This window comes from Chelmon rostratus, chromosome 1, assembly GCF_017976325.1.
Source record: "Chelmon rostratus isolate fCheRos1 chromosome 1, fCheRos1.pri, whole genome shotgun sequence".
NCBI lineage: Eukaryota > Metazoa > Chordata > Actinopteri > Chaetodontiformes > Chaetodontidae > Chelmon > Chelmon rostratus.
This window is the reverse complement of record NC_055658.1, coordinates 6,686,086-6,713,964: the sequence shown is the minus strand read 5'-3', so window position 1 is coordinate 6,713,964 and position 27,879 is coordinate 6,686,086. Positions and strand designations below refer to the sequence as shown.

The following is a 27,879-nucleotide window of genomic DNA, read 5'->3' as shown; positions in this document are numbered from 1 at the left end:
AGAATGATGTTTTATTGCAAAAAAAAATCTCATTGTAAACCTCAGTAGTGTGTTAGACTCTGTCTCCCCCAGCAGGCTGGCAGTAGAGTGAAAGCTGTCTTTTTCAAAGCCTCATATGGTCCTTCCTCGACTGCAGCTACCTGCTGTACTTGTGGATATACAGGGGATTGCATCATTTGGATGTGACGTGTTATGTGATGCAGAAAAAACACCTATCTGGCATCAGTGTTTGCACACGGCAGCTGTAAATTGATATCGAAAAGACGCATCACTTTCAGATATTTGAAGCACTGTGAATATTATAAGAATTAAAAATGAGATTTGCTTCTGTGATTGTTAAGGGTCTTTCTGATCGACTGAGAAACTCTCTTTATCTTTCCAGTGTCACAGATCTGACATTAAATCATTTCAATTCAAACATGTTTGCTTGCATTGACAACTGTCACAGTTTGGTTTGGTTTATATTTGTAGGACTCAAGGACAGAAAAGGTGGTGAATTTGAAACCAAATCTAGTCTAGTTTACATTCTTTTCAAGTCATGTTCAGGACATACAGAGGGCATATCCTAACACACCACCAGAAACATTTCAGTCCTATAATAATCACAAGAAAAGTAAGTCTGCTATATCTAACCTGCCTTCATAGATACTGTAAAAAGTTTTTCTTGTTACTATTTAATGTTACTATTTCATTTGAAATGCTTAAGGTTATGGACTGGGCTGTATCTTTAATTTGTGCCGTGATTTTAAGGCTAAAAGTGAGTTGTTTCATTCTGCTCTGTCGCATCACTGATGCTACATCCATTTTATTTTGACTATTGTATCTACTCAGGGCTGTTTATGGATATTTTTGTGTCCTCGGCCTGACATCCAGTAATCCATGTTTTAATAATTCTGCATTATTTTATTTTAAACGAAACTTTGTCAATTTCACTCAACTTCTGGTCTTTGTCATCTCATCCTGTTGTTCAGTACTTTTGCATGCACACTAGTGCCACTGTTATGTCTTATCCTACATGTAATATTCAGGATATGTTTACATAAGAAACTCATATACAGTTTGTACTGGACTCCTCTATACAGTTTCAGCTATGTTTGCACTGAGCAGCAGGTATCATAAATGTCTGACTCTTACTCACAGTATGGGCTGTTCTAACCACGTTTATTACTCAATATTTAGTCATTTAGAGATGTTTTAGGTAGCTTTGATAGTATCCTATGATATTTTCCATAATATCCATAGGCACAGTGCCAGTGTGGCAGGAAACAACATGACTAACATTTTATTTTGGCCTCAGTTTAATAATTTTGTCAGACATTCATTCATGTCTGATTCCGGTTTGTGTCACTTACTCTGGGCCAGTTTGTGACACTCTCTTACCCATACAGCCGGGATTCAGATTCACCACATTTATTTGGTGGTAAACATGTGCTGTAGCTAAAAACTGGACTTCAGGCATGTTGCATCAGCCTTTCAATTTGTGTAAAAACTTCAAACTGAGCAACAAACTAAAACATGCGGCAGGCTATTTCCCACCTTCTTCCTAAATTGGATTTCTATGCAGCAAAAACAGGCTTGAGTGTGAAGTGCTCATTAGATTAGCTTTTAACATGCTTTTTTAAAGTGAGTCATGCCTTCATATCTTCATGTGTAAAGATTATATATCTTAATAAGTGTATTGTGTATCCCCGTCGTTTTATCACGGGGGGAAGGTGAGAGGATGGAGAATGGAGAGATAAAGGAGGGATTGAGGGAGCAGGCTGGGGACGAGACCTGGCCACTGAAACACAATAACCACAGTTGAAAGGAATTTCATGCCCCAATGGGATTTCACAGCACAAAGCCCTCTTCCTCATAAGATACTGGCTGGATTTGATGCTGTATGTGTGAAATTCTCTTTTAAAAAGCCCATAACTGTGGTAGCAAACTTCCTCTATGAACCAATCCCCCAGCACATTTACTGATTTTGCAAAGCTATCAAGCATTAGCCACTGTAGCATTTCCTAATGGTGGGTCAATTGGTGAAGAAAAAGAAAACAGTTAACGCAAGGCAGCCCTGTTGCCTTTAAAAATAAGCAATGAGCACCACTGAGCTCTAATTGTGACATACAAAGTTAACACGTTTGACGCTTTTAGACATCTTTTAAATGCAAATTATGACAAGGAAAAGGAGAAACATGTTAATGATTACAGCAAAAAGCGCACAGTGTAAATGAAACTTACAAATTTCCATCACTGATTATGTTACATGAGTTATGTAAAGGGTGAATAGAAATAATATTGCTTCTCCTACTGGTCCAGCCTTGTTCTTTTCTTTTCTTTTCTTTGTTGCTGGGGACGTGTCATTCTCCAGCCACACATCAAGTGTTTAGTCCTCTCCAAACAGCTGGCAATTCGTTATTGAGCCTGCTACATTAACGATTGCCCCTTTAGTCTATGACTGTTGCTATGGCTTCCCTAGCAACTTAGTACCTGAGCAGCCGGTGGTCTCTCGAGAAATAAACACTGCTGAATTTTGGAGATTTAAAATCAGAATTGAGCATTTAAGAGTGTCGTCTTGTAAATCTTCATACACTGCTCCTTTATATGATAAACTGCATTAGTTATTTGAGCAGTTTGCAAAGTAGCAGACAAAAGACATAGAAAATCAATAAATAATAAATACATTGTACATGACAGATCACATGCACTCGTATGCAAAACCTTGTGAAACAACATTGTCCACGTGTTTGTTTCAGCAGTCAGGAGAGATAAACACATCTCTATTTACCAGCATTTATGTTAAACCACATCTTTGCTGTTCATTTATACCTGATACACGGAGCCAAAATGAGAATATTGTTTGAGATACGATTGTGTGGAGCATAGCAGTAATAGCTCTAGTGCTGTTTATTGGTGCTGAGGTGTCGCAGGGCCTCTGAGGTTCAGGTCTTCACGGTGTTGGTAGCAGTCAGGAGTGAGGAGAACAGAGAGTCTGGTCTTTGCTTCAGCACATCTGGACTGTCCAACTCTACAGCCTGTCAGACATAACACTTACTGTAAGTCTGGGTTTAGCATCACACACACTTTATCTTTGCATATTTGCATTTGTTTCTTACCTCTCCTTTGTCCATGACCAGAATACGATCTGCGTACAACACGGTGTTGATACGATGGGCGATGGTGAGCATGGTGCACTCCTGGAAGGCTTCTTTGATGGTGTTCTGGATCAAAGCGTCCGTCTCTGCGTCGATGGATGCCGTCGCCTCGTCCAAAAGAATGATCTGTTAACCAACAGGAGGGACAGTTAGTGTAGACGAAGACATTGGCTGGAAAGGGGGAGAGGTAAGGTGACATTGGGTAGAAAGGGTTAACAGAAAAAATAGTGATGTATAAAAGCAATCATGCTGGCCAAAGATACTGCAGTTACTTTGATTGGTGTTACAACACATCAATATGTGGCAGGTAGTCGTGACAACTTAAATCAGACGTGGTGGACACATGTACAGACCTTTGAGTTGCGGAGCAGCGCTCTCGCCATACATATCAGTTGTCTCTCTCCTACAGAGAAATTCTCGCCGTTCTCCAGCACGGGCGCCTGTAGTTTCCCCTCCAGTCTGGAGATCTGACAAAACAAATGTAATGTCTCACACTATGTTACAGTAATTGTATGTTTCTCCTTCCCCCAATTTCTGCTGTAATTTTGGGATCTATAATAACTGGCTACTTTTCAAAGGAATATGAGTTAATGAAAATATGATGGGTGGTTCTAGATTTGACAACCCAACAGTCTGTAAAATAGTTCAAACTAGCTCCACCTCAACTAATTAGCACCATAAAATGCCACTTACACATAATGTACCAGCAATATTAATCTGATAATGTAATTGAGTGACACTCACTTGGTGCATTTTTCTGCTTCCAGTACTTTTACTTTGATACTTTAAGTACATGAAGCTGATAATACTTCCGTAAAGGATTTCCTCCACCACTGCTACAGTTATTATTGCATTTGAAAATAAGGGTTCAGTGGCACTGCTGCACCACTAAGACAGCTTCTACATCCTACACCACTGCTGCAACTTCCATTTCAAGGTTTCAGATAACATTACAATTCAAGATATGCATCATAAACAGTTGTCATCATGTGATGCACTGTGCTGACATGATTGCAAAGTCAGTGGTCAAAATTTGTGGGAAAAGTATCATGAAAACTAGTAACAAATGAGCGGTGCTTCAAATTGTACTGCTGACATACTGAGTCCTTCATGTAGGTCTTGTCCAGTGCCACCCAGATGTCCTGATCAGTGTGGTTATTGAATGGGTCCAGGTTGTACCTAAAAGCAAACACACACGTTATCACATTTGGTTAACTGTGTCTAACCCGACACAGGGAGAGAAGCGCACGTGTGTATTATGTTTAGTATTATGCTCTGTGGAATTAGGGGTTTAGCTTGGGTTACCTGACAGTGCCAATAAATAGCACAGGATCCTGGGGGATGATTGACAATTTGCTGCGCAGATCCTGCAGACCAATGCCCATAATGTCCACCCCGTCTATCATGATGGTTCCTCCTGCCGGCTCCACCATCCTGAACAGAGCCATGCCTAAAGAGGACTTCCCTGCACATGCAAAGCATAGAGTACCTAAGAATAGTAAACCTTATGGTTTGCAGAGGTGGGGCCTCCCCCAGCACCCTACAGGCATGCCTTAAAATAATAGCTTGTCATTTCTTGATTTACACATTTAAACCTGGGGATATTGCTGCAAACCAGGGTTCCCAACATTTGCATTGTATAAGACATGATCAATATAGAGTATAGGTTGAGTGATTTACAGCACTCCACATATGTTTATTATGTAATATGACATATTCAACTAATCCTGGCCACTCTGTAGTTGAAAAGGACACTGCAACTGTTGTCACCATATATCAAAGCTATGTAAAAATGTGTTCTTTGAGGACTGTTTAGGATCTTGACTTAACCAATTAATCATTCTAAAATGTCTAAATTAACTTGACATTTTCTGAAACTGCCCATTTACACTAAACCCCACCTGTACCTGAGTCAGGGTCTTACCAGAGCCGGTCCTTCCCACGATGCCAAGCTTCTCTCCAGGTTGGATGTCGAAATTGAGCCCGTTCAGGACAATGGGTGTGTTCTCCCTGTACCTCATCTTGTAGTCGTGGAAGGTGATGGCGCCGCTCTTTGGCCAGTCCTCTGGGATTTGAGCCTCCTTGATGTGTCTGGGAGCCTCAGACTTACAATCCTGCACACAATAAATAACTGCTTTGAGTGAGTGGATGGGAGCGGTGTCACATGGTAATTAACTGCAGAGTGAAGGACTTTGGCCTCCTTATCAGGTGCTCTTCTTGAGTAGTTTAATGGACAGTCTCAAGAAGACTGCAATAGTTGGATGGATTGATGGTAGTAGCCAGGCAACCTCATTATTTTTCTGAGGCAGAGAAGTCTAGAGTCTGACCTGGATGTATTCCTGCAGTCGCTCCACCGAGTTGAACCTCGCCTCCACCTCCGTCGACTGCCTCACTACGTACTGAAGCATGCCTGTCAACTGGACAACATGTAAACACAGTCTGTAAACACACGTCTTTACAAATAAAAACCAGCTGCTCATTCATTCGCTGTCCACAGTTACCTGTATGGTGTAGGACATGGCCAGGCCTTTCGAAGCCGGGTCGATGACTGAGTCGTCGCTGAGCACTACGAACAGAGCCACCAACAAGGTCATGGTCGACGCCATGAAGTCCAGCCAGAAGGAGAGCCAACGTGTGCCAGAGTGAAACAGTAAATAGTGGTTGGAGTTGATGTCGTTCAGCGACTTGAACCTACATGACAAAGCACAGGCCAGGCTTTGTGAACAATACCGCCGGTCACTGCGACTACAACACCACCTGCTGCTTGCATGAATGTAAAGCAGAGAAGAGCTGACAGAGAGCATACACTGTAAGCACGCCTGAAAGGTCAGCGAACAAACAGGAAAAACATTGAACATTTCTCACAGTTTTATGTGGCTGTCTCTTATGTTGTATGCATGGATGGTGCTGAGGCCCTGCAGCGTAGAGGTGGTGAGGGAGATGCAAGGAGAGCGACTGATGTTCTCCATCCTTTTCATCTGACGGACACTCCTCTGAAATATACTGCAGAGGAATATTCGGTGTACTTAAGAACTCATATATTATTAGATTCATGCAAATTGTGACACATCTTAAAATCTGAGACATGCATCAATTTCAATGTAAATCTAAATCTTATTCCATGAATATTACTACATTCACTGTATTGATTGTCAATCAGTTGTACTGATTATACTTTGTGTAATCAATACAATTGCTAATGATACCCGATCACGAAATGCTCCAATCCTCTTTTCCAACAGTCACTGTTGAAATCTATTTTATCACATTTATACTTGAGTTGTGGTAACTCACAAGAGAATGAGGGTGAACAAAGATCCCATAACAACCACAGCGATCAGCATGGCGGGGAAGACAGCCGAGATGATGATGATGGTGCAGGTGACCATCAGGCAAAACTGCAAGAAAGGGTCCATGTGGAGGGGGAGCACACTGTCCACCTCCTCTTGGTCTTTGGAGAAACGGTTGAGAATGCGGCCAGTTGGCGTCGTGTCGAAGAAACTCATGGGACTGGCGATAATCTGGGAAAGGAAAGCGAAAGCTTCACAATCAGCGGCTCATTGGCGGCTACAGTAAAGTGCAAAGCGTGAATGTCTGATGCCGTATAGAAGCCTGGGGTTCAGCCATTTCACATTACATTCTTAAACATGCGGTCGTGGAATCTGCAGGCGGCTTTCAAGGTGACCCCGGTGTAGACGAAGCATTTGATGACGGCAAGTATCACCATGACGACAGCCATTATGCCATAAATGAATTGGTAGAAGTGCAGGTCAGGGTTTTCTGTGACGTTACCATGGCTTGAGGTCTTTTGGGGGAAAGAAAGAGAGAAATTTTTTTTTATGCAGTTGTAAATATCACCATATAGTGCAGTGGCAACACCAACTGTGTGCAGAGAAATGTTCACTGAGAACACATTCACATTTCAGCCAGGGCTGGTGATGTGTGTGGAACGTGTGTCACTCATGTTGTGGAGATATAAATCTGTTTATTCAGCCACATTTTGGGGGTTCATATAATGTAAATCATGATTTTTTAGGGCGAAGACATGGGTTTTTGATTAGGTTTAGGTGAAGCTCCAGTGTGTAGGATTTAGTGGCATCTAATGGCGAGGTCGCAGATTGCAACCGACCGAACACCCCTCGCTTCATTCTGCCTGGCTGCTAAAAATGTGTCAAACGTGAAAGGCGCTGTCCATTCTGGGCTACTGTAGAAACATGGCGGTGCAATATGACGGACTCCGTGGAAGAGGACCCGCTCCCTCTGCAGATATAAGACAGGAGACAGAGAAGGTTCTCACCCCATTACCATTCCCGAGCCAGAAGCTGAGCCACCAGTTGCTGAAGGCTGTGGATCCAATCATCAGGACGATGTTCAAGATGGTGAGGAAGGTGATGAAATAACCTGCAGCAACACAGTCACACCAAACATCATCAGCCAGGCTGGGCACGTGTGAATTGTGTATTATAGCATAGAATCGTGCCCATGCATGCATGCATGTGTGTGTGTGCTACATCAGACCTCCAGCTGCTTTGCAGTACTGCTGGTAGACTCTCCAGGAGACGGCACCTTCTGTGGAGGCCTCCTGACTGACCAGCTGATCACTGACAGTAGCTGAAGGGGAGGAAAAGAATTTTGTTTCGTTTTCACGACGGAAAATGAAATAAATTGTCGGACACAGCCCCTCCCCACTTCCATTGTGGAAAGGGTGTGGTGGTGGGGGGTTTCTGGAGCAGTTCAGCCATCTAACAGTCACTTGTGCTGAGGCATACTGGCTGCTTAGCTTCGGCTTTTAGGTTCCCACATGAAAATGAAACCACATGAGCCTGACCTCCTTGCAGAAGCTGGATAAATTGCAGCTGAACTGGCGGACCCTGTACGAGCACCAGGATTACAGCTGAATGACTTTTTCAGACTTACATATTTGGTCGGCTGTCGTTTGATCATTCTTTTCATCTGAAATGTCAAATGCTGAAAGGAAGCACAAACAGTGGGGAGAAATATAAATAAAGTGACATATATATGGATCATTACAAACAAACCTTTTTTACCCGGTTTCCATACCTGGGTTCACTATGCCGATGTCTGTGGGATCTTTTAGCTCAACCTCCTTCAGCTGGGCGGTGTCTTGGGATAACGCCTCATCCTCCTCTGTCTGAGCCTGTAAATGGTGAGCAAAAACACAGTGATACCGCTGACACAGAAACTCACTTTCACGACAGATGATAAACCATTAACTTGTGTCCTTGCTGAAGATATGTTCCTCCGCCTATATAACTGAAATGATGAGACAAACATTTTTTATATAGTTTTTGAGCTAGTAAAACAGCATTGACACATGGTGAGAATAGCAGCAGCACATGTGAGTTTTGTACTGTAGTGTTTTGTTTTGTTTTACTTTGGACTGTTCTAACTGGTAGTTGCTGATGAGCTGAGCGTAGCGTCCTTCGGCTTTGATCAGGTCCTGGTGATCTCCGGCCTCCAGCACTTGGCCGTCCTCCATGACCAAAATGTCATCACAGAACTCCAGATACTGACAGACACACGTGAGCACAACCGTGTCAACACAAGTATCCCAGCACTGTGGCCAGAGGTCTACCCAGCACAGTCTAAACAACAGTCACATGTCCACAAACATTAATGGCATTTGGCACATGCTCGTAATTAGAGGGAGCTGCTCACAATTAATGATTAAGATAACACTAGTGGCACTCACTACCACAATACGATGGGACAGGTATTCTAATGTAAATGAATGTGTTATTATGAGTGCTAAAACTCGTACAACAAGCATAAAGGAGTTTGTTGAATGTGATAAAGGTCAGTTTTGATTAATGTAATAAACAATCAAACTGTCCATCTCCTCACCTGCAGCTGGTGTGTAACCAGTATGATCGATTTTCCCCGGAGCTCCTTCTTAATGCATTCTTCAAAAATGTGTTTTCCCACGTGGGCGTCGACAGCGGATAGCGGATCGTCGAGGAGGAAGATGTCCTTATTGGAGTAGACGGCTCTGGCAAGGCTGATTCTCTGCTTCTGCCCCCCTGACAGATTCAGCCCCCGCTCTCCAATCTGCCAACCGAACAGCAGAAAGCTACTGAGAACACTGACCACAGGGTCCACATTTCAAATCAACTTCTACTCATTTACAGCAATGTAGGACAGATAAAGGTAGAGCACATCTTTCCAAAAAAAAAAAAACAAAACACAACAACAAATGCATTTAGAGTTTCAAATACACTCAGAAGCATCAGAAAGACCAATTTATGACTGGTGTCATGCAGTACTGTCCTTAGATGTTTGTTCTGTCTCTCTAAACATGTAATATTCATATTCACTTTCATGGAAGAGTAGAACATTGTGTTTCAGTGTTACATAATTTGCTTAGTCAATTGGCTGTAATTAACATCCAATGTTAAAATGAACTTGAAGAAAGGAAGAAAGCAAACAAAGTGAACCAATGATTGTTCCAAGTAATGGCTCCTCACCACACATCAGAGGGCGTCAGTGTTCATAGTTACACTACACTCGTAAGAAATCATTAAGAAGCATAAAAAACAAAAACAAAAAAAACAAAAAAGCATTCAGAGAGGTGAGAGTGCAGCAGAGAGCTCCGACCTCCGTCTGATCACCGTATGGGAGGACTGTCAGGTCAGGTCTGAGGCTACAGACATCCACAACTCGGTTGTATCTGTGGAGCAAGACAATGAATTCAGGGGACAGCACCATGAATGGTGTTTCAACAGAGCCATTTTGAAGACATGTTTGTTCACTGAATTCAGTTTACTTGACAACAAAATATGTGATGTATAATTTTGGAGCAATGTTTGTCAAGAGATATTGAAAAACACGATTCTGCTCTCAGCAAATGCAGCAATTTGTTCCATACTTATTACTTATCTTATTATTATTTGCTGCCTAATTAGAATAAACATCCAAACAATGCTTTAAATTGTTTTGCTCAGGTTCAGAAATGCAGCATTTGTCCATGAAGCAGTGTGTGGGTCTAGTGTATGTTCAGCTCTCTCACAGTATTTGGCCTGACCACAGTTGTAAATGCCAGCTGATGACGTGAGTCATCCAAACACTGCACACAGGTCAGCAGTATGGCTTCTCTTTATCTCTAACAGCGTAGACAGGCATCTATGAACCTGTCAGATAACAGAGTGGACCTCTCCTCTTATTTGATGAGCAGATAAGAGTAACTTTCTCCTAGTTAAACATTTGTCACGTGAGATATCTTCACAACTAAAACCTGTTCAAGCCTGGTTTTGAAGCCCTGTGTCACTGCAATAAAAAGAAACAGTGGTAACATATTAACATCACATAGAGTATCCCCTTAGTTAATAATACATCTTCTAGTTTCTGTGTTCAGAGGTGACATCTCTCTGCAGTTACTGATGATAATCATTTATGTGACTAATTACTTGTCCTCATCAAATGGTTCCCCCATCAGGATGTTTTCTTTAACGGTTCCATGAAATATCCAGGCCAGCTGGGAAACGTAGGCAAATGTCCCATCAGCTGTGATGGAACCCTGCAGGAGGTGCATCTGAAACGAAAACAATCCGACAGCCTTGAGAAGTGCTGTGTGTTACAGGGCATCAGTTAAATCTGGTTAAGAGATAACATCATTCTACAAAAAACAAAACAAAAAAAACATTATCATGAGGGAGCAGCCCCTGCAGATGGCAAACATAATGTGAGAGGCTTGCACACGTGGTTAAAGAGAGAAGAGGGGCCAACCTGTTCCAAAATGCTGGAAATCAGTGACGTCTTCCCACTCCCCACATTCCCACAGACACCAAGCAGCTTGCCCTGCAGGAAATAACACAGAGTGTATGTTTAACTTCAACACTATCTTGTCGAGTCGTTTAGCCGTACTGCAGTAAAGCACACCTTAGGCAGAGTGAAGGAGATGTTTCTCAGGGTTGGCAAAGCTTCAGTCTCCTCTTTCTGGCACATGTCGTCCCCTTTGTGTCCGTTCATCCCATTGGCTGTGCTGGCCGGTGATTGTGTCTGGCTCTCTGGTTTGGTCCAGGACAGCGTTGCGTTTTTCATCACTATGGCCAACTCACTGTCAGTCTTCTGTGTCAGGTAGGGCTCTGGATTCTGGATCACCAGTATTTTCTGAAATAGCAGCATTTTGTAAGGATTTCTGAATTTTTAACTGCAAGTGAGATCTACAACGGCGATAAAAACCCTGCACACGAACAGAGACAGAAGAAAATGCCAGTGATTGCTACCATAAAGTAAAAATACAAGGAGAAGAGTTTACCCTCAGGCGAGATAGTGACACAAGAGCCTCAGCCAGGGCCTTCACAGACAGGGGCATCAGAGCCAGGAAGAACCTCATGGAGTTGAAGATGGCAATGGTGGTAAAGGCCTGGTCATAACAAAGAGGGATGCTCACTACCTCACTACATACAACAGTACCAGGGTCACATGTCCCTTTTTCAGCACACATGTCACACAGCAGGCATGGTGACTACAGAGCTGTATGTGCTGCACGGCTGTGGTACTCACATCAGACGTGTTGAGACTCAAGCCCAGCAGAGTGTGAACGACGAAGGTGATAACCGTGGCAATGGTGGGGATGATGCTGGTGATGCTGGTGTTCAAATTCTGGACATAACTGACCCGCCGCAGTTCTTTCGCCTCAGTCTTCCTCAAGCCTGCGAGAGAGACGGCGTCACATATTAGAAGAGGAGTTTACCTTTGCTTCTCCTGCTGGAGCTGCCCACTGCAACCACAGTGCAGTCCACAGTCATCCGCTGAGCACCTTCACTGAAGCAACCAAGTCATTTGACTCTCCAAAAACACCTAAAAGACCGCATTGACACTGTGGAAATATTTATCATATATCATTTCTCTTAAAAGCAGTTAAATAGGAGTGTCGACAGCTGACCATCCAGGGTCACATTTAATGTGCAAAGCTGTCTGGAGTCACTCCTGAAGTTTATGAGCACACAAAAAAACAAAAGTGATATCCGCTAGAAAACGACAAAAATGATTTTTTAAATGGAGATTTCTAAAACTGTGTGCAAACAACCGTGTGGGATTGCAGCAACTTCAAGTTAAACAAGGACACTTTCAAAAATGTAAACAAGGTGATCAGACATGAAGCTACATGCCCTGCAACACATTGCTGCGCATAGAGAGAACGTGTACCACTGGACTATGAGCCCACTGACCCAATTTTGTGTCAAAACATAATGAAAACAAGTTGTTTTCCCTTCAACAAATCCCAACCTTTGGTCCATGAAACATGCCTGTATGCATCTTGCAAAATTGGTTTTGTGTTTACACCAAGGGGAGAGCATCGAGAGAAAGAGAGAGAGAAAATCAAAGAGAAATCAAAAAACAGGAACGTGAAGAAGAGGAAGAGGCACCATGCAGCCGGCTAACTTCATACTTGCAATCTTCTTCTCAAAGGAGTCCTCCCAGGCGTACATCTTGATAAGTTTGATGCTGCTGAGAATCTCATTCATTGTGCGCACACGGCTGTCTGTTATCACTATGGCTTTCCATCTGAATTTGTTAATGAGCTTGGCTAAGAAAAACTGAGAGCAGAGAAAACAATATCAAGATTAGTGGCAATGGAAAGTAGCAAAAGAGCACATATCGCCTAGTGGCTACATCAGTGCAGGAAAATACCCTGTATGTAACATGGAGAGCTTTAAAAACTGCCAGCAGCTAATCAAACTGCAGACAAATATACTCAGACATAGATGACTGATAACCACAAAGCTCTATGGGACCATTCTGAATAATTCAAAATGTTCCTTGCTGCGATATTGCTTTTGAAAATACGTCTATGTGCGAACTGCACCTGCACGGGGACGAAGACGAGGTAGGTGCCGACTCCAGTCATTGCTGTGTAGCCCAGAACAAAGTTGCTGTAGATGATACACACAATCAAGAGGACCGGTGCAGACAGCAAAAAGCTCCCAAACAGGACCGCCTCAAATAACCTGTGGCCATCATTGGTCAAAACATTAATCATCTGGAGGGGAGAGAGAGGGGGAGGGCAAGAGAAAGACTGGGTTTCAGATTTGCCAAGATTGCATTTCCAAGGCCTCAACTGAGGTTTGGTATGTACAAGGTACTAATACTTGTAGTAGTACTATTATTACTACTCCCATATATATATATATATATATATATATATATATATGTAAAAACAACATTTTTGCCTGAATGCTGTATTCAAGAAGCACATTATGCAGAAAAACTCAGCATACGGTCTAAAAACATTTCTTTGGTCTCAGTTTTAACAACCAACATGATCATAAAGTGGGTAAAAACTTGATGCTCATGTAATCTAACACACTTTCATACAGACACAGAGAGAAAACCTCCACATTAATAATTCCCATTTTATGCCACTGCTCTCAACTGTGTCTCAACTCGGCCCCTTTTAACCTTTCAGACTCCTGGTGCAATCATGGACGGGCGTAAATTAAGACGTGTTACACAGCCTTAAATCAGCATTAACCCTTCTGTACAGTACGAGACCCAGTCTTTACCTCTCCCATTGAAATGCCGCTGTGCACCCGCAGAGAGATCACTTTCTGAAAGGCCGCTGAGGAGAAGGCGCCCTTCAGCCTGACCGCAGTGCGCAGGTTTATCGCCCACAACAGCGATATTAGGAAGGCTTTGCTGAACTCCGTGGTGAACAAACCGAAGGCCAGACCGACACCATGGGACACCGAGGACGCCCCGGGGTCATCCACATAGTTTAGGATCTGATACACCAGAACAGCCTGAGAGGAGCAGAGAGGTTTATGAGCATTAAACAGCATCTGTGTTCTTCTGCCATTAAGAAATCACATACATTTCTTCTCAGTCCTTTGCAAAGGTTTATCAGTCACAAAATCTTTGTGACACTTCCCATAAAGACATGAGTCGTAATACTGAGCATGCTGTGAAAAACTGTAAATTCACCATTTATGACATGTAAGTGCACGCAGGAAAAAACGCTTAGAAATGAGTTCTTTCAAAAGGGACGAAAGTGAGAAAAGACTTCACAGAGGACAATTAATTTTACTGAATGTTCTTCTTGCTGATTAATTATTACGTTTTTCTATATATAGCAGTTAACTTTAAAAATCTGACTTGCTAATGTGTAATCGCACTGTGAAGAAGGAGGTTACACATTAGCAAAGAGGGACTGATTCCTTCTTCGTTTGACTACATTGTTGGGGTAGTTGCACTTTACTTGACTTTTATGCTCTTTATCTCCTTCACTTTACCCCAAAATCTTACAATAAGCCAATAAAAAACAGAGCATTTGTAAAAATAAAACCAGTGGTTTCCTTCAGATGTCTATGAGCTGTCAGCACGTGAACCACAGTGACTTTTCCCCTCTAAACTTCTCAGACAGCTTCAGTTAAATATATGTGTTAGACTCAGAGGGATCAAAAAAAGAGCATGAATACAGATTCGTGCAGCAGAACTTCCTTTTGAGTTTTCTCTTTAGTTCCCCATTAATCATCTCACGACCCCTCACATTTATCCTGTGATTGGCCCTTTACCTTTTATACTTTGGATGCTTCTCCCAGCACATTTAGGAGGAAACGATATTAGGACAGACTGATCGGGCAAATAGAGGAAGCTTACCGGGCCGAGAAATGCTGCCATCATGGAGAGGATACCAATAATGACGGAAAAAATCAGCCTGGTCCTTTGAAAGCGAAGGATGACTCGGACCAAAGAGGCCTTCTCCAGGCCCACCTTCGCCACTTCTTCCTCCCAGAGTCTGTGGAGCCTGCACAGCAACCCGAGGCAACACTGTTAGCCTCGTGAATTCAACACCGAAGTGAAAACATGAAAACGCTCATGCAGTGCACATTTTTCATAGCTTCAGAGCATTTTACAGCACAGAATCAGCAAGAGGAGCGTCAGACCTGTTTCCGCTGGTGTCAGCTGCGTCCAAAGGAGACAGGCTGAGAGAGTTCATGTCCAGCTTATCCCTGAACATGCTCCACATCATGGGGGTCATCCAGGCAAAGGTTGTAAAGGACAGGAAGCCTGCATTGTCCACAGGGTGGGAACTAGACATGGAAATAACACCCAATATAAGCTCTGCAATGGGCGAAGGCCTGTATTTGTCTGGAAACAAGTTACCTGCAAATTATTTATCAAATGATATTTACTGCAAGTGCATCAAAACAGACTGAGCATGTCACCAGCAACACTGACTGTGATGAGGAGCAGCGGAAGGGTTTGAGGGTCTGAATGCTCTGGTGGTATTTTCCGAACAGGGAAGATTTGGCTTTTTTGCTGTTTTCCAAATCAGTATCTTCTACGTTGGAGGCCATAGATCCAGCACGAAATCTGCAGCCATTCTCCTTCAGAGTCATAGATGCAAAGAGACATGAAAGTATCAGACAGAAAGGAGGGGAACAGAGAAAGGAGAGCAGAGAACAGATTTTCAGTATTCCAGCTCAAGAGTCTAAAAACATTGGATCAAACAGATCCACAACACAAACACAGGATGCGGCAGAAACAATGGGCGAGGAAAAGATGTCAGGCAGTGAAAGCGACATGTGAAGGGGTCAGGAGGCTTCTGGTGGAAGCTGATGTTTGTTCTGTACTTACAAAGGAGACTCTTCGTGTAGCGCTCTTCTCCAAAGAGTAGTCCGTCTTCATTTTGTCCTGTACGGTGGGCAACATATGAAGTCACTCTTTCAATTTCAGCCTCACACAAAAAAGCTTACAGACAACAGCTGTAAAAAGTAAGAGTGCATTGATTTCGAGCAAGTATACCCAAGGCTCAGAGAGAATACTGGAACCAGGATGGGAATCGTTCAAAACAGTCACGTATGTCACAGAACAGATGACAACAAAAGGCCTGTTCAGGCTGAATCTGAGTAATTATACTGGGTGTGCCTGACCTCTGAATTCTGTCATGCTTCTAAACAACATCTGAAATAAAGCGTCAATGAATTACAGTACAGGATCCTCCAGTCATCCGTCTCTCACCTCCAGTGTGTCAAAGTTCTCACCGCTCAGTCAAATTAAAAGCACATTCCTCAAGACTCCTCGTCCATGTAACCTTTGTCGCCACATAGCAAAATTCACAAAGAGCTAAAAAGGCAACGCTTTACACCTTCATGTGCAAAACAGATGGAATAAGTCTGATGTCCACATGTGCATGTGCGGTGATGGATTAAGAGGATAGGTCTAACAATAATTAAGAAATTACCATCAACTGCAGAACCAGCACAATCAGGGACAAACAACAGGGACCTGCAGGGCTGCAAGGACACCGCACCTCTGTCAAAAGTCTAAACACCACAACAAGGAACTTACTTCCACTTAAAGCTCAAAGGGTCCCAGCAGTGAGGAGTAGAGCAGAGCTTTGTTTTTAGAACAAAATTTCCTCTTTGAACATTCTCTAACTTTACGCCTCAGTCGTCCCAAAACATTTTATCTTCAGGCAAACAATGTTTGTTTCAGTAAAGTTGAATGAGAGCAAACAAAATCTCATGATTGAGCCCATAAAACAATAAAACATTCCTGAAAACTGATGAAACTAAGTGAAACTGAACTTAATTAAACTGAGCCAAAATGCATTTAGCTGAACTAAAATACATGTAAAGAGACTACAATAACAAAGTTAACAACTGAAACTGATAAAAATATATATATATATATATATATATATATATATATATATATATATATATATATATATATAATAAACTGAGTAAAACTTAATCTGTGAAGTAGCAAAGAGAAACAATACCTCTGTGTGGAGGACAGGACAGACACGCTGCACCTTGTTAATAGTCGATCCAAAGCTGGGACTGCGGCAGCATTTTACTCTGTGTCGTATTTATAGAGATCAAAGGTTGACCTGTTCAGAGGTGAGTGTCCCTCCTCACTCCTGGAGGACAGCATGCCGAATCGCCAATTAAAATCAGTCACAGTGCGTGAGACTGAAGGAGAAAAAGTGGAGGGGGAGTCCTGGAGTCCTAATTGTTAATTGATCAAAACACATACAAACAATGTTCATAGAACCGATCTAGACAAAGCTAACCCAGCAGCACAAAGCACACTGCCACGGAGCCGAAGAGTGAGCCAGACTTCAGCGTCAGGCTGTTGGGGGGTGTGAGGAGCATGTTCATGATGGCTCTGTTTCTTTGTTCATTTCTTAGAAGAAGCTAAGAGAGCTTGTGGAATTCGCTCAAGCTGTTTTAAAGAAACGGCCTTCTCATCACTGCTGAGGAGGGAGTTATATCACAAGCAGCTGTGCAGGCACGTGGCTGGTGACAAGGTGACAATCAGCTGATGCAGATCAGTAACTCACCTGTCCATCCTGGACTGGACAAACCCGCTGGATCTGGGTGTTTTACTTGGCAGGGAGAATCTAATGCTACGTTACAGACAGCTAATAACTTGACAATTTCCAACCGTCCACCACTTGTAAACTTGGGGCTAGTCCATCTACCTATCAGGGTGGCCTGGGCCCCCGCAGCCCCCCTTGGCTGCACCCCTAGCCATTCTAAGTTATTGAACACAGATATCACACTCACCTCTGTGATGGCTGGAACTGCTTCTCTTTGGCGAGGCGTCCGCTGTCAGATGGTCGTGATGATGATGATGATGATGGTGGTGGTGATGATGCTGATTGCAGCTGGTTTTCCAGGTTTTTGTCAGTCAGTCTTGAGCAGAGCTGAGTCTAGTGCAAAAGTCGGTTTTGAAAAGAGCTGCTCACAGCAGTCGCTTGTTGCTTTTCACCTCAATGATTTCATGTTGCAGGCTGTCGGTTCCACGTTAAATGACGTAGCAAAAAAGTAAACAAAAGGAACTGAACATCAGTTCCTTTTGTTTACTTTTCATGTCCTGAAACCTCTCACCAAAAGCCTGAGGGAGTTTTTACTCGCATATTCAGATTTCATAGCAGCGGTGTCCCTTTTTCCAGCTGCACTGCCACAGAAAGCAGAGAGCGGAGAAGCTGCTGGAGCTTGAGGCTCAGCTCTGAGAGGTTCAGTTCTGAGAGGTTCTTGGTGATGTCCACCATGAAGGTCACATCACACAGACCCCTGCTGTCACTCAGTTTCCAAGTCAGGTTTTCCACACAAACTGACTCTGGGACAGTTTTACTTTGTTGGCAGCTCCACAGCAGCTCATCCAGTTAAGCATGTTTCAAAGTGATGCTCGGGATCCACATATTTAACTATCGCAAGCACGCCCGCACCAACTATGCCACGCAGTCATGACACTCCACAACCCATGATATGGATCAAACAGCTGGTGTTGCTGACAGTACTCTGCATGTGGTTTCAGACTGTGGTGCTGCATTAAAGCATTAAAGAGGTGATGTGTTTCAGTCACAGAAAAATCGAGTTACATGTCATGATGCATTGTTGGTGAATGGTTATTGTTATGTTTGTATCGACAGGAAGTAGTCCAAACAATAAAACCCCACTGGTTTAACTACTAAAATGGTGTAAAAACAATTATACCGATTATTCCAATAAAAACTACTGTCCAATTCAGTGAAAAAGAAAATCAAATGAGGCTTAAGGCCAAGGAAAAGTCTTCTTTATTATTTGCACAGCGGTGAAAAAGTCACTACACCACTGTGCTGCAGCAGATTTAAGTGCAAGTCAAAATTAATTTACAAATTCAGCCATAATCTAAAATATAATGTGAAGGTTAACAAATGTAATAACAATATGAAAATGGAGCCAGTCATGTATAAATATATGTGCACCTCTTTGTGTATAAACACTTATTCTGCCTTAACACTTTTTTACTCTTATTTTCTCTTCATTATTTTCAAACAAAGAAATTTAAAAAACACAGCAACACTGTCTCTTGAACGTACAGTCACTTTGGTTTCCTGTGTTGAACACCTTTATAAAGTGTGTGGGAGACTGATGTCTGAAGTTATGTGTGACCCCATGATGACATACACATGCACATACACAAAAACACACACTCAGCTGTGTTACATAACATTGAGTTGCTTTCATTTCCTGGAGACTTACTAGAACCATAACCCTTACCCCAGCTTTAGTCCACACCTTGAAATTTAATGATTTACATTTTGGATTTTGTCCCCATAAGGAAGGAAAGTCACCACAATATAACTGTGTAAACAGATTTATAGCCTAACAACGTGTCTAACACGCACACACACAGACACACACACACACACACAGATTTAGTGTACCTGTAGCTTTTCCATGTCTACCTGTTGTGCACGCTGTAATGTTGCTTCCTTGACAATGATAGTACCATTACCACATTTTTCCAGCAGATGGCGACACTGGCTGTGTTCTGTAGGACACAAAAGCCTTCTGAAAGCTACATGATGCCACTGAACTATAAAACCCTGAGACTTGTTTAAAAAAACAAATGCATTTTTTTAATGGCAAAAATCTTTATTGTTTAAATGGAGGTCTTTCTGACTACCCAGTCTGATGTCAGCTACATTTGGCCACACTCTAAAAAAATGAGCAGTGTTATAAAGTGAGCTGTATAATTAGTTTGTTTTCCTCACAGGAGAGTGAACGTACCCAGATTACTTTGCCTCCTCTTACCTGTACATACTGGCCTCCACCAGAGAGGCAGGATGACAATGAAGTTAAATACACTTACAAGTTTGTTACAAAGCATGGTGCAAGTTTAAGGTTTGATCTGTGAAACAAAGTCAGGCAGACGCCTGTAAGTTGACACATTCAGGACTGTAACTAACCCTCAGCAGGGGTTACGGCTCCAGGATTTTAGCAATAGAAATCCAGCCCATGTTTATGCTTTTCATCCACGGAGATGTTTTGGTTATATGAGTCAGATTTGAATATGGCCTTTCTCTGGAGCTCAGGGCTTTGGTGAGAGGTGAAGAGGAGGGCCATAGAGCTGTGTGGTTGGTGCCGGGTGGACGTAGCGGCCTCATCCTGAGCCCGAGAAGGCCAGCCTTGGGATGCATTGCAGGAATCAGCCCAACCATGGAGGTCTGCAGTGAGCTTTGAGTCCAAGAGAGTCTCCCTCATCTGCTGGTTCTCCCTGGTTGCTGCCTGCCACACCACCTCCAACTCTTCCTCTACTTCCCTGGAGGAGCAAATAGAGGAGAGAATGCAAGAGCAAGTTGTAAGGGTGACATGCAGGAAATCAAAATGCACAACAAACGCCTGAAAATCTAATCCCACAAAAAAGACAGAAAGAAAATAACACAATTTACACGTAGACTGACAAACTTAACCCAAATGAGGAGCAAAGAAATGAAATGCAGGAGAATGACATAATAAAGACAGTGACCGGACTGAGGCAGACTGAAGCGTGTGCATGTGCGTCGTAACAAGTGAAGGTGCTTTGAGGTTGACTAGCCGGTGACATGCGGCATTGCTGCGGTCATGAAGCTCATTCATACGTCACTGTGGCCACAGTAAGTGATCAGGCTGACCAAAGGTTTATCTCTACCTTCTCACACAGTGGAAAGCCTGACATCCTCAGCCATCACTAATGGCTGATTCATTTTCAGCGTGTCATGTGTTTGAAGCAGCGTCAGGATATCTGCTGATTTCTACCCTGCAGCTGCCACTAATGACTACAGCAGACAATGGTGGCATCCTGGGTAGCTCACACGGCTCCATTTCAAATTTCTATCTACATTGTGCAGAACAAGAGCAGCTCACGACTGCACTCGCCTCACTCCTCCTCAGCCGGAAACGCTGGGCTGCATCTTCTTTCCCAATTATTTCTAAAGTAGTGCCTGAGGCATTGTATTTTGTAATTGAAATGGAGAAAGGCCCACAGCAGCAAGGAACATCAGACTGCGATTATGGCTGTTGTTTCGATTTCACAGTGGTAGCACTACAAAATGAAAGCATGAGCAAAATGGAGGAGATGGGTGTATGCAATAAGATTGAAAGAGATCTTGTTTTAAAATGCATAAAATGCTTTCAAATACCCTCAGAAACATCAGCCCAAAAATGCACCCTCATTGTTATAAACAGAGTATTAGAACTATATCTTCTATTGCCATGCACTTCAGAAGTATCACAATTCATTCCAAAAAAGCTGGGACACTGTGTAAAACATGAATAAAAACACAATTCAATCATTAACAAATGAACTGTGTTTACGTACAACAGTTTTACAAAGTGTTCCTGAGCCCATGTAGTAACATCCTTTATACCATCATGTGTTCACAAAGTGGTGAACCTTGCTCCATCCTCATGAACGACTGAGCCTTTCCAGGATGCTCCTTTCATACCCAATCATGATACTATCACCTGTTAATCACCTGTCAATTGACATAATTAAACATTTAGAGTTATTCCATCTTATCCACTTTACCCCCCCCCCCCATATCCAACTCACAGGCGTGTGTGTAGAATTCTGTTCTGTGTGATCTGGTCATGTGCTCCCCTCTCATTACATTTATGCGACAAGTACGGTCGATGCATGTTGGATGAATCAACTAACAACCTACTATTTCACACAGAGCGAGAAGGGAGGGATAATGACAGCTCCAATGAGACGGCACGTAACTACCTGTGTGTGCTGTTATTGTTATGACTGATGCATTAAAGCTCTCCCTCTGTCATATGCTGTTCACACGTCAGCAACTGAGGCAATCAGCAGCCCTGTCTGGACTCACTTAGCCGCTAATTAGAGTGGAGGAAACATCAGTACGGCACAAATGATGTACATGTGCACTGAAAATGAAAGGACATGCTATAGATCACAATCTTACAAGAAAGCTACACACTAATCTGTGTATGAGCGTACTGTTCCTCCACCCTCTGACTCAAAGCTAGAAGAGGGTAAAGTTGGGTTCATATATGTGTTAATAATGAGTAATGGTGACTCAATTCAGCTGGATTCAAGCTCACTTGCATAGATAAGGGGATTTACTTCTGTTTTTCTGTCTTAAAGGTCCGCTGTGTATGATTTACTGGCATCTAGAGGTGAGGTTGCAGGCTGCAACCAGCTGAATACCCCTCACCTCTCCCCTTCCTTTCCATGTGTGTAGGAGCCCCTACAGCGGCTGCGAAACACATGACAATGCTAACATGCTGATTTGCAGCAGGTACAGGTTTACCATTGTGATCATGTTAGTTCAGCTAGTTTTCTGGACGCATTCATCTCAGGATGAATTGTGATGATTTTGGTGATGCCTTAACTTTTCATCTGATCATCATCACGTCAAAATTTTAATTAGTCCAATACTTTATAATCTCAACAAATATCTGTCACATTAATGATATTCCTGTCTGCCTCGGCTGCCCTTTGGGCTAATCTCAACTGAAAAATGTCAACATATAAAACTTAGATGGTGAACATGGTCAGTTCCATGTTAGCATCAAATGTCTTGTATAAGATAAACTCCTTGAGACGTGTCATCTCACTTTCACAGGGGGTCCCCGAGTCTCTGCTAGCAGGATGTGCTATGATTCCTCAACGTAATACCTACTGCATCACTTGTAATTCACAAGGTAATCAGATTACTGTGAAAACCTCAGAAACCCCGTCCAAGCAGTTACTAAAAGTTCGGCTGTTCTCTCACCTATTCAGGTAGTTTTAGTTGCTTAAATTTAAGCAAACATTAACCTCGGAGCTGATGATCAGCTAGAGTGATCACCCTGGACAAATAATTGAACCTTGTCAAAAGGATCATGTTGAAGAGAAGAGAAACCATTCATTTTGTTGTTTATGTATGAGGGCTTATTTCTTGAAAAACCTTTGGCAGGGCAAAACTGATGGGGTTGAAAATACAGTGTTTTTAATTTCAAGTCATGAAGCCCCTCTGAGACCACACATTTATCTTGAGAACATTCACTGTTACCCTGGAAAAAAAAGAGAAAAATACTCTCAATATTATCAAAGTTGAGATTAATTAATGACGCTTCTTTAAGTGACAGAGTGAAAACATTTAGTCCCTTGTTGTCCTCGAGCAAAGACCCTAACAAACTCTGCCATCTGCTAATTACCTCCAGCCCAAACAGCATGCACACATGCGTTACCCATGGCAACCACCACACTCATCATTGCTGCTTGAAGCTACACTGACAGAATACAAAGATAAATCTTGCAGCTATAAGAGACGAGAAATTCAACAGGAGCGTGACTGCTTGGGTGTGTGTGTGTGTGTGTGTGTGTGTGTGTGTGTGTTTTGGTGGGGTAGCTGGGACCTATAGAGAAAGGCTCAGCAGCAGCTCCACTGCCCCAGTACATCTACATTACAACTGTAGCTTCAGTAAGCTGCAGCCGTCTCAGGATTTGGTCTGTCACTCTGCAACAGAACTACTTCCTCCTCCCCATATTTGCCCCGTCAGCACACACACACTAACATTATTCAGTGTTGTTCTGAGAAGTGGGGTTTATAAGACAAGTCAGGCTGTGAGACAGCCACAGGGAACAACACAAGCACCAGCCTCAGACAATCAGTCCGCAATTATCACTTCAAGCCTTTGTGCTTATGTTCATTACTGAGGAGGAGTGCAGCATCTCTGTACAAATACAAAGGGAAAAGGTAATAGTCCTGGATCCAGACAGATACTGCTGTGGCTGAGTAATATTCAGTTTTGTGAACATTTGCTCATCACTGGCTTTTCTAAATTGAATTTCGCTATTCTGAGATCAATATCCTGATAAATCTTTGACTTTGAGCTGCTTTGGGCTGCATATTTTTTAAAAGGTGTTCTGCCCTGGATGTTTCTCCATACAATATGTTCATATATGGCTTCTAGAAACGTGGTGCTGTTTGAAGCTCTACAAACAGATTATGGATTATCTATGTGAGCTGAGTGCTGATGCTAGCAAAGTGCTCCAACTGTGCGTCACTGCCAGACCTCACCCTCTACTTGCTTCAAACCACCAAATAAACCTTGAAGAGGGAGGCAGGAGAGTAAGTGGCACAGAAAGGTAACAAAGGTTGCTTCATTTTATTTTTTAAAAAAAGATGTTTTCTTACTGCTAAGGTAGTGTAACTTATAAAGGACTTGGTCACTACATGACCCTCACAAGGAATTCAGCACCTGTGCCTTTCCTCCAACCCATGATGACAGCTACCAAGAAACAAGGTAGACACAAAGTAGTAACACAACATGTCATGTCTCGTGGTGTCTGTTAATGTGTTTGTTCACTAGCGTTATGTCTCGTCTTGCACTTCCTGTTTTATTGTGAAACCTAATTCTCCTCTCGTTTCAGACCCTTGACTTCCTAGTGTCCTTCCCACCTGTATGATTGTCTACCCCGCGCTGATTGTTTCCACCTGTTCCTTGTTACCTCATGTATATATAGTCCACGTCTCCCTTGTGCTGTGCCAGATTGTGTTGTGCCACGTTGTGAACCAGCCTTGACCTTCCTAGCTCTGAAAAGATCCTTGATTCCTTGTTTTGCCTTGTTAAAATACGTGCGTAGTCCGAGAGACCCTTTTTGTGTTTATTAGTTGTTTGAGAGTTGTTTCCTTTTGCCAAGACCTTTTGTTTGTACTTTATCTTGAAAATTGAAAGTCTTTTGAGAGTTTTGTTTCTTTGTTTGTCTAAAACCTAAGCGCCCTTTGTTTGTACTTTGATTGCATTCCTAGTTTTGTAGTGAGATATCCTGAGCGTCTTTTGTTAATAAACCACACTTTAGTGAAACCACTCTTGTGTATAGAGTCTGCATTTTTGAGTCCTGAACTTTGTCCCTGTGGGCAGCAGAGAATGAGCCTCGATCCTCTCTGGGCCTCTGTGCTCACTTTCACTCACTGCACTCAGACCCACTCCTGAACCTGATGGGAAACCGACGGATAACAGTTAAGTACTACGAAAATGTGTTTATCTGAATTCATGGGCCTCTGCATTAATTATGCATGAGGTTCCAAGTGTGTACACCATTAGCATAAAATAATGTCTGCGATTTACACTGCTTACTTTCCAGTGCGTGAAAACAGCAACTGCAGCAACCACAAACTGAAAGAACAAAGGCTGAATTTACCGTTTTTAGAATTTCAGCTGAAACTATTTCTAAATGTAAAAGTTTGCACTACTTTTAATAGTCCAGGGCTGTTCGCTCCGAGTTTCTAAACCTTAGCACATACTATTTTCAAAGAATTACAAATGGAATCTACAAATATGTCATACCCATTACACACACAAAAGACATATTCTGAAGTGACTCAAATAACTCTCAGTACATTCTTAGTCAGTCAATTCCAAACAATTATAATGCATCTGCCACAAGATACTAAGCTCATTCAATCCCACAACAAATTCTACTGCAATGTACCGCAAATGGATTATATAATCAGGCTCTGAGCCAGCTAACTGTTGAAAGGAGAACTGTGTGTAAAGATGTGAATACACTAGAGACTTCAGTTGCCTTTATAAAGAACACTCTTTGCTCATATGGAGCAGATTTTTCTGGTACTTGTGGTTGGGTGTGGGGACAACAGGACTGCTTTTAGAAGGGAAAAAAGTCATCTGATGGCCCAACTCCCTCCTGAGCTCCTGGAAGTCTCATGCAGCGCTGCTTCTCTGGAGCATACACAGAACTCAGCAGGCAGGCGGCAATCACGACCTATCAGCATCTGTGCCGCTGTAGCATGGGCAGAATACAAATCAATGGATCAGAGAGAAAAGAGAACGAGGCAGAAATAGATTTTTCCTCTGTGTAGAGGTGGGAAGTTTGACTTCGGCCGACCGGATTGCTGCTTGGCTGCTCCTAATGCTCCAGCTGAGAAAATGGGCAAACCTGGTTTTCCCAAAATCACAAGTAGGACAAGAACTGCAACCGTAGCAACAGCTAGACTATTTCACATTTTTGCAGTGGCTAGTAAACTAGCTTACCAACTCCCATCATCTGGCGGCCAGTTGGGGCTTCACCCACATGCATTCCGCTGACTGACAGGGTTGAGGGTAGGTTGCATGCTTGGTAAAGCTCGTCTGGTGGTGAAGGCAGTCTCACAAAGCCAGCAGTACAGCGGTTTGTGGTGTCATAAAGCCACCAGGTTAGCGGTGTAAGTGATGAGTGTGGTAGTGTGTGATTTGTCATTAAGATGCCCTCAGGGCACAGCAGGACAGGATCTTCTAACAATCTGATTAGCTTGCTTTCATTTGATAGCAGCAGGCAGCAGGCCCAGAGGCCGAGCTAAAAACAGACGTACAAACAGGGGAATAAACGGGAAGTGGTAGATTGTTTCAAGTACCAGCCAGGCTTTTCAAGGGTGTCACACTGTAGCAGGAAGACTATCATGACAGAATCTGAAAACAAAAAACAGTCATAACTGGTTGACTACGTGACATTTCTCATTTTCTCCCAACCAACTTGAAGTGATTGTGGGCGTGTGCCACTGCAGACTGGCTGAGAGAGTTTTGGTAGATACAGTGCTTCCCTCACCTGGTCCTTATCATATACATAAAAACCACCTTTCTTTTACAAGATTACTCTTATCTTCTGACATATTGGCATCAGGCACTATATCTAAATAATTAAGAATATACATGTATATACAAGAAAACAACTCTGTATACATATACGTAAGTACAATAAATGTATGCAGTAGAAAGGATGCATTTATTTTCTGACTTGATTTGTGCATTAACCCAAACCAATTACTGCCCACCACCCTCTGTTGTTTGTCACAGCAGTAGGCCTTTCTTTGTAATTGAAAAATGAAAAGCTTCAGGCACTATTTCTGCGAATCCAGTTGAAAAGCAGATGCGGTTGTTCCACCCCCAGCAATCCAGTGTGTGAGAATGAGAATTCAAAGTGAGGATTAGACGACTGGTAGAAACGGATGCTTCTGAGGGGTTAACTGATTAAGTGTGGAGCGAGGAATTCAGAATGGAGCTGCGTTATCTGCTGTGTCCAGTGCTTTACGGGGGAGTCAGCAGCTAACTCCTGAAGCCGTATTCTCCACAACCATGGAGAATACGGCTTCAGGAGTTGATGTCTTGCTTTAGGAAACTGATGTGTTGTAGTGTGTGAAATGTTGTGCCTGCTGCTGCGTTACCAGGCTGTGTAGTTGTGTACTGTCGCCCGTGTGTTGCGTTGTTGTACAGCTGCACTGTGTTGTGTGAAGCTAAGTGGCTACTTCATGTCCGATACAGATAATAGTACTTCACATCCAAAAAAAATCCAATAACAATAAATCTGTCAACATTTGTTAACTGAACTCACATTAAATAAACCAAGAGTTTTAATACGGATCTGTTAAAGCTTCTTTGACTGATTTTTTGCGTGTGGGGGCACCGAAAAAAGCTGTAAACAAAATATTATATCATCACTTTTTGTAGTTGATATGGTGAATGTGTTAGCAAATAGCTGTTTATTTATACATCCAGCAGACACACAGTGACATTGGCATTCATTTGGCGTGTCTGGCCACCTGATGAATGTTAATTTAATTTAATTAACGTTCACCAGCTAACAGCCACCACTGTCTTTTATTTGGAGCTGGGCAGGTAGCATAAAAAAACAAGCTGGAAACAAGGCCGATGACAGCGGTGAGAGTGAATCTAATCAGTGAGGTTGCAGGCTAAACAATAAAAACAATACATTACAAAGATGCTAAAATAGTCGGTATAGCTGAGGGGGACTGCGAGTCAGATGATAGTCATCTGTGGGTTCATCACTATGAACGACCACTTTCACATACCCACAGGTATTTGATTTATTGGTAATCTAAAAATATCAGCTATAGCAGCTTTAAATTTGGTTATTAAAGACTGGCGACCAAGGTTCATACAGGAAGGCAAAGGCATTTTACAGTTGAAAAATAAACCTGTCAGTGCTCTCT

The 27,879-nt window shown here is 42.6% G+C and overlaps 2 protein-coding genes across 3 annotated transcripts in view; both read right to left on the bottom strand.

The window, feature by feature from the left end:
- Nucleotides 1–2,884: 2,884 nt before the first annotated feature.
- Nucleotides 2,885–15,788, bottom strand: abcc12 (ATP-binding cassette, sub-family C (CFTR/MRP), member 12). Of its 2 annotated transcripts, none has more exons than XM_041957349.1 (30): nucleotides 15,738–15,788; nucleotides 15,339–15,487; nucleotides 15,044–15,190; nucleotides 14,757–14,904; nucleotides 13,664–13,900; nucleotides 12,967–13,140; nucleotides 12,550–12,697; nucleotides 11,661–11,809; nucleotides 11,413–11,520; nucleotides 11,034–11,264; nucleotides 10,881–10,952; nucleotides 10,562–10,686; nucleotides 9,753–9,825; nucleotides 9,003–9,206; nucleotides 8,533–8,667; nucleotides 8,199–8,295; nucleotides 8,055–8,105; nucleotides 7,656–7,748; nucleotides 7,393–7,538; nucleotides 6,775–6,942; nucleotides 6,432–6,658; nucleotides 6,003–6,140; nucleotides 5,639–5,828; nucleotides 5,465–5,554; nucleotides 5,062–5,251; nucleotides 4,443–4,602; nucleotides 4,238–4,316; nucleotides 3,491–3,604; nucleotides 3,099–3,263; nucleotides 2,885–3,017 (listed from the first exon to the last, which is right to left on the bottom strand). In XM_041957349.1, exons 1-30 carry the CDS (start codon nucleotides 15,786–15,788, stop codon nucleotides 2,925–2,927), a joined length of 4,152 nt encoding a protein of 1,383 aa, XP_041813283.1. In that variant the 3' UTR covers nucleotides 2,885–2,924. The 2 variants fall into 2 exon arrangements, with proteins under 2 accessions (XP_041813283.1, XP_041813204.1); XM_041957270.1 differs by having other exon boundaries at nucleotides 6,775–7,019; nucleotides 7,413–7,538.
- A 2,924-nt stretch (nucleotides 15,789–18,712) lies between these two features.
- cep89 (centrosomal protein 89) overlaps nucleotides 18,713–27,879 on the bottom strand; it is a 58,268-nt gene continuing 49,101 nt past the window's right edge. Inside the window, exon 18 of the mRNA XM_041935058.1 lies at nucleotides 18,713–20,201. Within this exon, the coding sequence (XP_041790992.1) occupies nucleotides 19,877–20,201 (325 nt within the window). The 3' untranslated portion in view covers nucleotides 18,713–19,876. The remainder of the gene's footprint in view (nucleotides 20,202–27,879) is intronic.

Excerpts from the sequence above, each read along its gene's own strand:
- abcc12 (XM_041957270.1), bottom strand. The coding sequence starts at position 15,788 with ATGAAGACGGACTACTCTTTGGAGAAGAGCGCTACACGAAGAGTCTCC. Across the intron at positions 12,698-12,966 it reads TCGTCTTCGTCCCCGTGCAG|TTTTTCTTAGCCAAGCTCAT; the intron begins GTGCAGTTCGCA and ends CTCTGCTCTCAG. Across the intron at positions 8,668-9,002 it reads TGGTTACACACCAGCTGCAG|TATCTGGAGTTCTGTGATGA; the intron begins GTGAGGAGATGG and ends TGTGTCTGTCAG.